Raw genomic sequence first — 14,880 nt, forward strand, 5'->3', positions numbered from 1 at the left:
GTATTGAAGGGCAAGCCAAGCAAAAAAGACGAAGTGCTTTCATGTTCCTTCGCTAGTTGGCTTTTTTTTTCGGTAGTAAGTTCCACGAGAAAAAGCTGCAGGAAAACAACCAGGGTGTATGTTGTTGTCACTTAAAATCACTGATAGTAAGATATTACACTAACAAAAATTTTCAGAGGTTCCTGTTTTGAAGATTAGGCATTGATACCAAGTACTCAAAATTCACCTCTGTTACTCTGCAGTGTAGGAATGAGATGCTGCAAAGCACTGTCTAAAGATGTTGCATGTCGAAACTGCTGAGGCTCCTCAGAGATCACAGAAGACAGAGCGGCATCCACGACCTCTGCTGGATCTGTGATGTCTTCAGCAACCTGTTAGGACATCACATCGGTTAGTATATGTAATCACATGAACCCGGTGGCAATAGCCCTTATCGGAGTTATCAGCGGTTTTACCACATGAACGAGGCTAAGGGGTCATTTTGTATTGAACTGACCCTTATGCCTCTTTTGCATGTAGTTTTAAACAAAAGAAAATGTGCCTACAGGCTCAACTCCAATAAGGACCATAGACCTCTTTAGCTTGTACGTTTTGTTTTTCCATTTCAGACCACGTGATGTGAGCCAAGAGAATTTTCCTTTTGTTTTGTCATAAGTTACTCGTACAGAAGCAAGTGCATAAGAAGACATTTGAAAGAATCTGTTCTCTAGAGTAACATCAAGTGGTCTGAAATGGGAAAACAACACATACAAGCTAGATCTAGAGGTTAATTAAGGCCAAATGACAATCAACTTAAACGACCAATCGGTTCCATGAACACTTTAATATTAAATTACAGCAAACACGCTTTCATTCGGTTAAACTTTAATTCAATAAATGGTTGCTATCAACAGACAGTGCTGAAAATGTATTTTATATGTTGACAAAAAGCAGTTTAATGACCAGAAAATCTAGGGAAATATTATCTTCCAAAAGCAAGAACAAATTATGATATATTCAATATCAGATTTCAAGGTCCATCAGTATGGAATTCCATTGACAAAGATATCAAATTATCTTCATTGTCTTTGTTTAAAAAGAAAATGAAACAGCACTTCATCAAAGATTACTAGACATCTGTACATTGTCTGGATAACTTTAAAATGGAAATAATACTGTTTTCCAATGTATGAATTTTAGTCTCTTTATATACTGGTAGTCTACTTAACTATTTGTGTGTGTTTTCTCTGTTTTTTTTGTTCTTGTGTCCCTGACCTAAATAAACATTTAAACATCTTTTCTTTTAACTGGCTGCCTGGCATTTTTAACTCTTAGGTCATTTCGGGCAGCCAGCGCCCCTATCATCGTCTGTACTATTGTTATAAATTTTTATTTCTTGTATATTATGGGGTGAAATAAAGTGTTGTTGTTGTTGTTGTTGTATTGCAGCAACTGTCTCTGACCATTCCCAGAAAGTCACTGAAAGACAAATGACGGCGTTGCTCGCCGGGATCCGGCATTGTAATTTGTCTTGCTACCTTAATAATCACAACTACAAGTCAAGCGAAGTCTATAGCATTTCGCAATAGGAACAAGACAAGTTGCGCAGAGAAACAAGTAACGAATAAAAAATGTTGGAACTTGCGTACCTCATCTGCATGAACATGTGGATCACTGGTGTGGCTTCCAGCCGAACTGCTCTTTCCAAGGTTTTCACTGATCAGAATTCCAATAGCAACAATGTTAAAGAAAAATAAAAGAACCTGCTCTATACAGAGCATAATACTATCCGGCTAAGACTTTCAAGTCTTGCTCACGCCACTCGTGATTCATTACGACCCCTATAAGTCAACTTGCACTTGCAGCTAGCATCTTAATTAATGCCCATATCTTGAACTGGCGCACTCGAATCCTGTTTCCTCTACAGTATCTATATATAAAGGAACAATTCTTTTTGTCCGAAGATGACTGGGAGAAACTCGGAAGCCCATAACGTTCTAATACTGTTTAATTATCAGCAAGCAAATCCTGGCTTGTCCTGGACTGGTCTTTCATTGGCCAGTCCTGGAACAGTCTCAACGACGCCGCACTCCCCGCGCAATCATACATGAACATACATGAACTCTGAAGTATGTTCAAGATTTTTTGTTAATATCTTTTAATTAGTAGGCACCGTCCTTAAACCCAGTTCCAACAAATCAGAAATTATAAGCGTCACTGGTTTTAAGTATGCTAACAGCTGTACATTCACAAGAGAGTAATTTTCCAACCTATTTCTTTGACATGAAATACACGAAGTCACAATAATTATCGGCATAGCAGACCTGTTTCGTTCTGTTGTACCGATTGCAGATATGTCAGTGGTGGCCAATGCAGCTGGCTGAAGGAAAAGTACTTCTGATAGTAAGCTATCTCTTTTGCAACGCAACGTATCCTCCTCTTTCCCCAAAAATGGCATGAAAACAAAGTAATTCAGGTTTAGTTCAAACGTCGAACTTTTTATGTACTCAAATGTAACGAATCTAATCATTCAATAAAGTACATGAAAAGATCGACGTTTGAATCAATTAAGTTCGACACATCTAACTTGGGTCGACGCAAGAATTAAGTTGGGAAAATCGACTGTGGAGCGACTCCGTCAAAACGTCAAACTTTTCATGTGCTGAATAAAATGCATGAATTTGTATAATTTATTTTTGCGTCCCACAATTCCCTTCTTTCACAAAAGCATTGTACATCGTGATTAGTGATAAGTTCGAAAAATTAAGTTCGACGTTTGAATCAACCCTATGAACTTCACTGTTTGTGTCGACCCACATAAGGGTTTTAAGTTCGGTACATGAAAAGTTTGACGTTTGAACTGGGCCTCAATGACAATTTCTCAGTTTCAGCTCTCACTAGTTAGAGCTACAGGTCCCGATATCTTGCTAGTGTTAACAATGAAAAGACAAGTTTTGCATCGTGAGCGCGCGCATTTGCTCGTTAGTTTTGAGCGCGACTCTAACTAAAAAGTTGCCTACGTTTTTGTCGCGTTTGAATGAAATAAGTGGAGGTTGCGAAAAGATTCTACCAGTCTCGGGATCATTTTGGAGTAATTTAAAATTATTAAGAATGATGCTTTTGACTGGTTTGTCTCCAGCCAGTTGGGATTCTTAACAGTTGTTGTTGTTCTGTTCCGTCGTTTCGTTGTTTCTCATTGGCCCTGAAAAGCCCCTATGGGTATCGGTCAATAAAGTATGTATTGTATTGTATTGTAAAAAAGATTTGACCACGTTCCTTTAAACCGAGATAACGGCGGCCATTTAACTGACCAAATTTATAAGTTCTTTATAACTTTATAAATTTATAACTTTTTTTCCTTCTAGATTTCTTGCAATGACACTTAAATTTGGTGAATGCCCCGATAGTTGAATACCCTGAATGCTCTTTTGTTAACAGGGAACATTTTAAATTCATTTGATTTCTTAACGAGTACTTCCATTCCCTGCTGGTTTGGAATGCCCCACCATCCATGATCACCAGTCTGTCACAAGCTTGGTGGGTGGTAAGCATGTGCAATAGCTTGTAATCACTCACCGCCATTCTACTGTTATCTTGAGTTTTATTGACCCTGCATGATTGAGAGATACCGAAAAAATCTGTAAAAAGCAAACAAGAATAAATACCTTTAGTAACATTGGCATACAGTGTCAAAAACAAATGCTGTACCATTTAATAAAAAGACAATTACACCGGTACCTTAGCTTGAATATATGAATTTTAGGTTTCATGGCAAGAACCATATCTCACAAGTGAGCAACTCAACTCACATCTTGTCGCTGCTATGTAATATCCTACATGTACATACATGGATCAAAACTATAGCCTGAATCTTCCAAAACATACTGTAACATTAATTTTCTTTTCAGTAATTGCAGTCTCAATATTTTTTTTCTGCATGCAGCCTACTACATTGAATGTCAAGTGTACAGTATCTGAGATGATGCAGGCAAATGTACACAAATATTCACTGGACTGCATTTTATTCAACCTTCATAAACTTGATTCTCCTAAGATTACAACTCTGACAGGCTTACATCAGATTCCATAGATTCACATTCCACACAAATATCAAGATGGCTACAAGCACATGTCAAAAAAAAAAAAAATCCGTAGCGTACTTGCAAACCCAACAGTTAAATGTACATCATCACGTACAAGCAAAAGTGTCAAGGTAACAAGAGAGAAGAGTCACATTAAATTTCTATACAAATCACACCTGCGGTCCAGCTTTGATGCAATTCCTTAAACTCAGAGGTGTATTTCTAATCTGTGCATTTAACAGAATTTTTTTTAACAGCATCACCTGTAATGAAAACAAAAAGACAAAGGAATGGAATATTACTTATACACTTATACTAATTTTCTAATAAGCTAAAATGCTTCCAGAAAGAGCTTTAATGGCAACGTCTTTGTCAAGGAGGTAACAGACAATAAGCATTCTTAATAGTCATTGTTTACATGCATGTAGTCCGATTTTTTACAGAAATTTTTCTTGCATTAAATGAAGGCTTTAATTGGTTTGTGGTACATTACAGCTTTCCTTTTCCCCTCTGATCAAACATAAACTACCAGGTTGGTTTCTTGTTTTGAAACAAAGCCTCTGGCATTTATGGTACCCTGCCTGGCAGTAAAGAAACCACTAGAGCTGGACATTCCTTGGGTCACTTTATCATTCAATAATTATAATTAACTTACCCTGATTGCAAATCCATCAGCAATGGCAGGCTTCAATGTAAACTGTACCGACAAAAAGAAAATTTGACATGACGCTCTTTCTGCGATTTTTATTTTTCAGGGTGTATACTACACTTCATGATCATTTATCAACACTTTCTTTTATTTAATGTGCCTCTATTACAGCTTTTGACACCCTTTTTTTTTATTCTGCACCTTTCTTTGGCTCAACACAGCTTTCCTCACACCATAAAACTGTATACCTTTCATGGAAGAGGTAAAAGATTTGTGTATGAATCAGAATCTCCACTTACTTCACTATCTGTCCATTTTTGTCCATCTCTTTCTACTTTGCATCTGCCTTTCCACTTGAATGACGTTCCATGTTTTATATGTACCTGAACAGTCAATCAAAGCAAAATTCTCTTACAACAGTATCACCTTGCAATTGAGTGTCCAGAGGATGCACGGGTAATTGCTGATGGCTGGCACTACCAGCAATTAATTTTGTCATGAATGAGCCCTTATATATATATATATATATATATATATATATACATATATATATATATATATATATATATCTTTTCTTTTCTTTTGTTATGTAACCTTAATTTCCATTTTCTGTGTACTATATAAAAGCCCGTAACTCTGCCACTCACAACCATTGTATATAGCTTTTTTAATTTTTAACTTTTAAACTATCCTGAAGAAGGCCGAAGGCCGAAACGTCGATTAAACGCTGGAACTGTCAAGAGTTTGTCTCTTCGTCGTTTTATTATACCTATCTATATATATATATATAACGTTTAGAAGAAAGAGGACTTCACAGCGTAGCGACTTCAAGTTTCATGTTTGGACAATCATCAGGCTACAGATCTTACATTTGCATTCTAACTCATTTAAAGACCATTCTAATACTCTAGGGGAGCGTGCTATTTTAAGTTCGACAAAAGGTATTTGTTCTTGTGTCTGCATTTAGAAATTAACTCGTTTCTTTCTTTCGAGCACTCTGCAGCTAACTGGAACCCCCTACTTGCGCTATATATATATATATATACATGTAGAGAAAGTGTAGGAGAGAAACCCTGACAATGCACACCCCAAATAATCAATTTTTAAGAATAAATGTTTGAAAGAAAATTTGCCCTGAGCGGGATTTGAACCCACGTCCCCCCATTACTAGTCGGGTGTGATCACCACTACACCACCAGGACAACCATGCTGGCAACACAGCCATCGAAGAGGTGATTTACGTGGTTAAGGCGTGGGCTTCCCGGAAATTTTCTTTCAAGGTGACAAGGTAGGGGAGCCTATAACTTCACTTGAAACCCAACTAAGGATCAAGTTAATGATGCACGACCGTAGTCAACTTAGCGGATGACAAGGAAGGATCCTAGAAGGATACAGGCTAATTTTAATTTTAGAGAAAGTGTAGGAGAGAAACCCTGACAATGCACACCCCAAATAATCAATTTTTAAGAATAAATGTTTGAAAGAAAATTTGCCCTGAGCGGGATTTGAACCCACGTCCCCCCATTACTAGTCGGGTGTGATCACCACTACACCACCAGGACAACCATGCTGGCAACACAGCCATCGAAGAGGTGATTTACGTGGTTAAGGCGTGGGCCTCCCGGGAAATTTTCTTTCAAGGTGACAAGGTAGGGGAGCCTATAACTTCACTTGAAACCCAACTAAGGATCAAGTTAATGATGCACGACCGTAGTCAACTTAGCGGATGACAAGGAAGGATCCTAGAAGGATACAGGCTAATTTTAATTTTAGAGAAAGTGTAGGAGAGAAACCCTGACAATGCACACCCCAAATAATCAATTTTTAAGAATAAATGTTTGAAAGAAAATTTGCCCTGAGCGGGATTTGAACCCACGTCCCCCCATTACTAGTCGGGTGTGATCACCACTACACCACCAGGACAACCATGCTGGCAACACAGCCATCGAAGAGGTGATTTACGTGGTTAAGGCGTGGGCCTCCCGGGAAATTTTCTTTCAAGGTGACAAGGTAGGGGAGCCTATAACTTCACTTGAAACCCAACTAAGGATCAAGTTAATGATGCACGACCGTAGTCAACTTAGCGGATGACAAGGAAGGATCCTAGAAGGATACAGGCTAATTTTAATTTTAGAGAAAGTGTAGGAGAGAAACCCTGACAATGCACACCCCAAATAATCAATTTTTAAGAATAAATGTTTGAAAGAAAATTTGCCCTGAGCGGGATTTGAACCCACGTCCCCCCATTACTAGTCGGGTGTGATCACCACTACACCACCAGGACAACCATGCTGGCAACACAGCCATCGAAGAGGTGATTTACGTGGTTAAGGCGTGGGCCTCCCGGGAAATTTTCTTTCAAGGTGACAAGGTAGGGGAGCCTATAACTTCACTTGAAACCCAACTAAGGATCAAGTTAATGATGCACGACCGTAGTCAACTTAGCGGATGACAAGGAAGGATCCTAGAAGGATACAGGCTAATTTTAATTTTAGAGAAAGTGTAGGAGAGAAACCCTGACAATGCACACCCAAATAATCAATTTTTAAGAATAAATGTTTGAAAGAAAATTTGCCCTGAGCGGGATTTGAACCCACGTCCCCCCATTACTAGTCGGGTGTGATCACCACTACACCACCAGGACAACCATGCTGGCAACACAGCCATCGAAGAGGTGATTTACGTGGTTAAGGCGTGGGCCTCCCGGGAAATTTTCTTTCAAGGTGACAAGGTAGGGGAGCCTATAACTTCACTTGAAACCCAACTAAGGATCAAGTTAATGATGCACGACCGTAGTCACCTTGAAAGAAAATTTCCCGGGAGGCCCACGCCTTAACCACGTAAATCACCTCTTCGATGGCTGTGTTGCCAGCATGGTTGTCCTGGTGGTGTAGTGGTGATCACACCCGACTAGTAATGGGGGGACGTGGGTTCAAATCCCGCTCAGGGCAAATTTTCTTTCAAACATTTATTCTTAAAAATTGATTATTTGGGGTGTGCATTGTCAGGGTTTCTCTCCTACACTTTCTCTAAAATTAAAATTAGCCTGTATCCTTCTAGGATCCTTCCTTGTCATCCGCTAAGTTGACTACGGTCGTGCATCATTAACTTGATCCTTAGTTAAGTTTCAAGTGAAGTTATAGGCTCCCCTACCTTGTCACCTTGAAAGAAAATTTCCCGGGAGGCCCACGCCTTAACCACGTAAATCACCTCTTCGATGGCTGTGTTGCCAGCATGGTTGTCCTGGTGGTGTAGTGGTGATCACACCCGACTAGTAATGGGGGGACGTGGGTTCAAATCCCGCTCAGGGCAAATTTTCTTTCAAACATTTATTCTTAAAAATTGATTATTTGGGGTGTGCATTGTCAGGGTTTCTCTCCTACACTTTCTCTAAAATTAAAATTAGCCTGTATCCTTCTAGGATCCTTCCTTGTCATCCGCTAAGTTGACTACGGTCGTGCATCATTAACTTGATCCTTAGTTGGGTTTCAAGTGAAGTTATAGGCTCCCCTACCTTGTCACCTTGAAAGAAAATTTCCCGGGAGGCCCACGCCTTAACCACGTAAATCACCTCTTCGATGGCTGTGTTGCCAGCATGGTTGTCCTGGTGGTGTAGTGGTGATCACACCCGACTAGTAATGGGGGGACGTGGGTTCAAATCCCGCTCAGGGCAAATTTTCTTTCAAACATTTATTCTTAAAAATTGATTATTTGGGGTGTGCATTGTCAGGGTTTCTCTCCTACACTTTCTCTAAAATTAAAATTAGCCTGTATCCTTCTAGGATCCTTCCTTGTCATCCGCTAAGTTGACTACGGTCGTGCATCATTAACTTGATCCTTAGTTGGGTTTCAAGTGAAGTTATAGGCTCCCCTACCTTGTCACCTTGAAAGAAAATTTCCCGGGAGGCCCACGCCTTAACCACGTAAATCACCTCTTCGATGGCTGTGTTGCCAGCATGGTTGTCCTGGTGGTGTAGTGGTGATCACACCCGACTAGTAATGGGGGGACGTGGGTTCAAATCCCGCTCAGGGCAAATTTTCTTTCAAACATTTATTCTTAAAATATATATATACATGTATATACTTTTTTTTTTTTCTATACATGCAGTGTTTTAAGTATCTGGCAAACTGCACCAGCAGTTGAAAATGGCCTGTATTCAAGAGTGAACTGGATCTTCCATTTGTCATTAATATTTTTGTCATAAGCAGTGAAATAAAACTGTACAGTAAAATGCAACTTTAATGCAATTAAGACATTTTAAAAAGTTATTGGGTTCCAGGCATAACTGGCATGCATGGAAAATTTTTTAGGTTAAAGTCAGTTATTTTCTCAAATTGTTGCAAAATCCTGAATAAAACAGAAATTTAACACATTGAGTCCCCAGGCACCTTAGGACACCCCCAGTTACAAGTAAAATAGACCTTATTCACGATGGCCGCCATGTTGGATTTGCTATTATCATGCAAATTAGCTACACACTTCTGAGGGGGCAAACAACACAAGTTCGAGAGGTTATAATAAACATCTTAGCCTCACAGATGATTTATTTCATGTTCACTGAATGTTTATGACCTACTACTGTAATTTAAAAATAGAATCATTCACACAAGTTACTTCCATGTTATTTTTAGTCTAAAATGAGCAGATAACGAAGTAGAAAATCAAAATGTCAAAGATATGAAATTATTATAAAAGGTACTTAATTCTAAATTCTAAACGGTACTTTTACATGTTATTTCAATATTTCAACGAGTCAAATTTCTGTGCAATTTGCCTTTTTCCAATGTTTGCCCCCCAGCATAACACATGGCTAATTTGCATGACAATTTGAAAACCAACATGGCGGCTATCATGACTAATGCCTATTGTCTGGCATCAGACAGAGTGAAATCTGTTAAGTCTCGCTCCCAGAAGTCACTGGGTTAATGGAGGGGACATAGCTTTTGAGTGGTTAATGGAGTTCTCTTCCTTAAACCATAAACCACAAATGAGAATCACTACCAGTAAATTAAAGAAATGTTCCTTTAAGTAACAGCTTACAACAAAACTACATATGTCGCAAAATTCCTCTAATTTTCTCATACATTTTAGTAGTTTGTGACCGTAGTTATCAATTAGGTTGCAATGTCCACAGTTATTAAAATTATTACGTTCATACGACCAAAACTAACATGTACGTGTATGAAGCCGTCAGTGCTAAGAAAGACGTTTAACCTCTGAATGAACCATGAATGAATGAACAACATGCAGTTACCCCTTTATCGCACTAAAATAAGGCAATTGTCAATACAGTTTCATACATACATCATAGACGTCACCACTACACAGTCTTCCAAAGGCCAACAGGGCTGAAAGATCAACAGAATAATGATTATAAATGGACATGCTCTTTGACACCACATAAGACTCCCACACAGAGTTTATGTACATGTAGTTCGCATTTGTTTATCTTGCTTTGTCATCCATGGTTGACTTGGAATTTTAAACAATAATTTTTATATGTATGCCTCAAAAAGATTCATTTAAGGAACATAACATCTTTAAATTTGCTCTTGCAAGTTAAGACTGATCGTGGCTCTAGAGATAAAGAAATGTCACAGAACTAATGTTAACTTTCCTTTTTTTTCGTTCCCTAAAAACCCATTGAGGTAAATAACTGTATTGGTATGCACAAATTATTGCAGTTACAGGGGTGTGTGTGGGGGGGGGGGGAGGGGGGATGAGCACTGTAAGGTGCCAGTGTCGGGGAGGAATAGGCGACATGTCCCCCCACCCCTCCCCCTGGAAAATTTGGATATGCAATTGAAATTCCTGAATTCCCCACTAGATATTAATTTTTGTAAAATAAAACATAACAATATTCCATGCCATCATCCACACAGCGTGCTGTTTTTTTTTTTATTAACTTTTTTTTTGTTTTCGTTTTTTAAAGGGGAGTCAAGGGCACCCTAGGACCCCCTTGCCTATGCCCCTGACTTATGGAATGTTTTGGAGCTGACTTTAAGGTCGTTAGAAAAGGTTGAATTACAAACAGGTCAATATCCAGAAAATATCCATACCCGAACCATGGAGGGCTTTTTGCTCTTTAACCCTCCACACCTCTGGAATTTGCTTTCCAAAAAGTGCTCGTGAGACCCCACCTCCCCTTGGAATTTCCATGATTTTTCCACAAGGCTTCCCTTCCCCCTGGAAAGCTTATTCCTCCCCCCCCCCCCCCAAAAAAAAAAAAACAAAACAAAACAAAAATAAAACACATGATTTGCTGTCAGTTGTAGTGTATTTTGCAGAGCTACATAACTGAACTAAGCGAGAAGATCTCAAAAAGCTTCATTACTTCAATTCATTGAGACGTTTTCCTGAGTTGTAAGGAACCTGAGTTGCTTTTATTCTGATAATCTAAAACAGCATTCTGAAAGCTTGCATTTAAACATGTACAATGATCCACAGCAACGTATCAAATTACCTGTACATACATGCAGTTTAAACTCACATAATTTCCAAAGTACGTCTGTTTTCTAGCTCCAAAAAAACCCAATGACATTTTTGTCCTTTGCAGCTTAAAAGTTTTGGAGCAGTTTTTATTCACTGTATTTGTGAAAAATAAGCCATTTGGAAACTTCTTTGTGCAGCTAGACTTCAATATTAGCAGACTTCATCGCAGATGAAGAAATTAACCTGTCACGCAACATGTACATGTAACACCCAAATGTTTCATTCAGCTCTGAAAAAGAATTTGCCTCTTCTTCCTTCTTATCCTTCACTTTCAACATCCCCCATGTGATTTATGAAGTAAAACACTCGAACAACTACGGATAATTATCGTCCTTTTCTGTCGTGAGAGGTTTACCTTACGGTGCGACCAACATAAATTATGAGCGGAAAGTATTAAAATGGATGGATTGCTCAATTTTCTGCTAACCCATACTCTGCAATTGAAGACGGATGGGTAGAGAATATAAATCATGTGCTGTTATTTATCCCATGAAGAGATATTGCCAGTTGTTCAAACCATGGATAGCGCTATCCACTGGATAAATCACTTATATCCGGTGGATAGTGCTATCCATCATTTGAAAAACTGGGGCCACATTGGCAATTAACTGAAAGGGGTCTATTGAACCAATGTTGATTCAGTCTGCCATTTTATTACAATTGGTTTCCACTGGTGAAAAACACCTTCGTGACAGGTCTGTACGAAGTCTTAACTACCCTGAAAATTGCAGGACAAACAAAAATTATTACTGATACCATCATCAGTGGACAGGGAGCTAAATTTGTTTGAGTTACCTGAATCGGTTGAGAAGTGGGTAAGGTTTTAAGTTTGTTTTATTCAATCGAACTTACATTTTAAAACCCCCTGGAAACAGGAACGTTTGTGAACCCAACCCCCCCTCATCCCACCACCCCTCGGGATTTCGGCAACTCTCCATGGGGGAGGTATGGATAGTTTCTGGAACCACACAATATTAAAATAAAAACTCTTTTGATTTACATAAAATCTTTCCTTTTCCCTCTTTTCCATATCCAGTAACGCTTCATGTAAAATGAAACAAAATGAACTTTAATACTGAATGCATAATGTTTGTGTAAATTGTTCCAAAATTAATATGTACAGTTTAATATCAGACACCAAACTCATGGATTTGCTTCCATAACTATTGCTTCTGCTCAAATTGCAACTTTGTAAAAACTCTGATTGTTCTCACCATTTAACTGAAATTTAAAAACTCCAAGTTTGCTCTCAAGCTCTTCCTCAATAGCACACATTTTCTGGGAAAGATAAAGGAAAGAGTTACCATAGGAAAATTTTCAAAGGATAACAAAATCAGTGCTGCCTTCTGCACTTATGTCCAGAAATGCAAATAATAATTAGATGCATGCCCAATTTTGACATCCAAGACAAAGTGCTGCTTATTTCCAACAATAAGTAAGGGTAAAGGTTGGCGTTATTTTTAGCTTAGGACGTCTCGGAATTAGAGGTAGTAAGGGAAAAAACTGGATAGCTAGAGAAAGAGAGAGAAAGTAAGTGAAGATGAGGAAATAGAAAAAAGAAAAGTAAGTCAGCTATGGTCATCTTTTTAGTACCCCCTAAACTACCAGGCACCAACTACCGTATTTACCCGTGTATAAGTCGATCCCATGTATAAGTCGACCCCCATTTTTGATGGCAAAAAACGCAATTTCTTAATTTTTTTGTCAAATGTTCATGGGACACTAATCTTGTATTCTTCGATTTCTGGAAATGTGGATACACAAAAAAATCAGGGCCTCAAGCGCTTAATAGTTTTGTTGTTCAGCAGCTGTTGTCTGTGCGGTAATAATAATTTGTCCTTGAGTTTCGAAAAAGTTCTCTGAAAATCGAACATGTAAACCTCAAACTCACCTGTTTCGTTGTTCAAGGATAAAGGGCTTTAGAGGATAAGCACAATGCAACATCAGAGAACCAGGAGTCAATCTTTGAAAATAACTTGCGAACGATGCGAAAATGAGCAAGGTTTAATTGGTCCTTGACTTACAATTTCTCAAATGACAAACAAAACAAAACTCATGAACCAAACAATACAAAGTTTGCAAAAGCATTTAAATCTGCCAGGTTTGTATAAAGAATAAAAAACAACCATTACCAACCAGCATTTTCACGCAAACACGAGTGACAGTGCTTGCACGCAAACACGAGGTATTGTGCCAGGTTACTAAGCCGTTGAACGATCGTGTGTATTATTCGAAGAAAGAGAAATGCCTTTTAGAGCTTTCCGCCTTTGGAAAACGAAAATTTCCAGTGTCTATTTCATATTTGTGCTTGTGAGTATCTTCAACATTTAGAGTTGGACAAATCCTTTTTTATTTCAACTGGAATTGCTCACATTCGTTTTGAAGTCTTTTGTCATTCATTTTGAAGTCTTTTACAATGTACGTCGGCTTGTGTCCACTGCGTTCGTTATGCCCAAGACAACATTATTATGTTAATTTTGAATAAATTACTTAGCTGGAACTTGGCTCAAAATCTTTGACCCGTGTATAAGTCGAGGGCGATTTTTGGAGCTTCTTTTGAGGCCATAAAAGGTCGACTTATACACGGGTAAATACGGTATTAACCAGACCCCCCTCCCCAAGCAAAAAATCCTTTTTAGAAAGTTGGGTTAAAATCTACCTCTTAGCAGTTAAAAAATATCTACCTGGCTCAAAAAATAACCTAGTTAAAAAAATACCTGGCAAAATTTTTAACTACAGCACAATTTTACCATAATGATTCGATTTAGCGCCCTCCTAACATTAAGCCCCCACCCCCCACCTTGAATGTCTCTTTGTTAAAAAGCACCTCTATTCCATTAAGTGCCCCCTTCTAATAAGCGCCCCCAGAACGGCTTCCCAAGAACAGTTAAGGGTTGTTCAACAATCCATGAGCAATTCATGTGATAAGGATCCTTTCAAGAGGATCAACGAATCGGATATCAAAGATGCCACACCAGAAAGCTCTTATTTATGGTATTGATGTGTAAGTGACACTACCAAAGCTATTAGCATAGAAATACATGAAGATTAAAATTCCCTCACTTTATTAGGTCTCAGTAAAGGTAAATTTGAGAATCTCGCTCAAATTTTTTGTTTTGCAAATCTTGAATCAGCGGGCTGCGAAGTATATTTCCCGAAAAAAAAGATTCTGAAGAATTAATTTTTAAACTGCTATAATTGCTTTTCTTATTTTCCCACCAAAATCTGCACACACAAAATGACTGACATATCATGTCAATTGATTATCATCAGGATTGAGTGTCAATTGACAGCCTTCACGCCCAATCTGCTACCTTAGCACATGCTCAAACCCTGATTGGCTCAGAATACACAGTACAATGTAGCCGGCTTTCAAGTAAGGTGCGGAGTTATTCATCAAAATGTGAACTGCACGTGAAATCTTCAAGCTTGATTTTCTACGGTTTTATTTTGACGCCAAAATTACAACTTCTCCGCTTCCAAATTTTCAGCTCTAATAGATGATTGTACCACCCCAAATGCAGAGGGAAGAATTTTTCCTTTGTCTTCCAAGACTGATTTCATGGCACTTTTTCTGCTCAAATTATTAAGTATGATATTAGACTGACTCGGTTGTTCTGAGTTTGAGGCCTCAAAAGTAAAAGGCAATATTAAATGCCAAAAAACTATAACTATTA

The 14,880-nt window shown here is 38.4% G+C and overlaps 1 protein-coding gene across 1 annotated transcript in view; it reads right to left on the reverse strand.

The window, feature by feature from the left end:
• The window catches only part of LOC138022216 (rho family-interacting cell polarization regulator 2-like), a 40,142-nt gene that overhangs the window by 18,013 nt on the left and 7,249 nt on the right, over positions 1-14,880 (reverse strand). Inside the window, exons 8-16 of the mRNA XM_068869275.1 lie at positions 12,418-12,481; positions 10,016-10,059; positions 5,010-5,093; positions 4,717-4,758; positions 4,238-4,324; positions 3,556-3,617; positions 2,304-2,435; positions 1,629-1,695; positions 227-371 (exon numbers count right to left, since the gene is read on the reverse strand). Coding sequence (XP_068725376.1) covers positions 227-371; positions 1,629-1,695; positions 2,304-2,435; positions 3,556-3,617; positions 4,238-4,324; positions 4,717-4,758; positions 5,010-5,093; positions 10,016-10,059; positions 12,418-12,481 — 727 coding nt within the window. The remainder of the gene's footprint in view (positions 1-226; positions 372-1,628; positions 1,696-2,303; positions 2,436-3,555; positions 3,618-4,237; positions 4,325-4,716; positions 4,759-5,009; positions 5,094-10,015; positions 10,060-12,417; positions 12,482-14,880) is intronic.

The sequence above is a fragment of the Montipora capricornis genome, chromosome 10 (assembly GCF_036669925.1).
Source record: "Montipora capricornis isolate CH-2021 chromosome 10, ASM3666992v2, whole genome shotgun sequence".
Taxonomy (NCBI): domain Eukaryota; kingdom Metazoa; phylum Cnidaria; class Anthozoa; order Scleractinia; family Acroporidae; genus Montipora; species Montipora capricornis.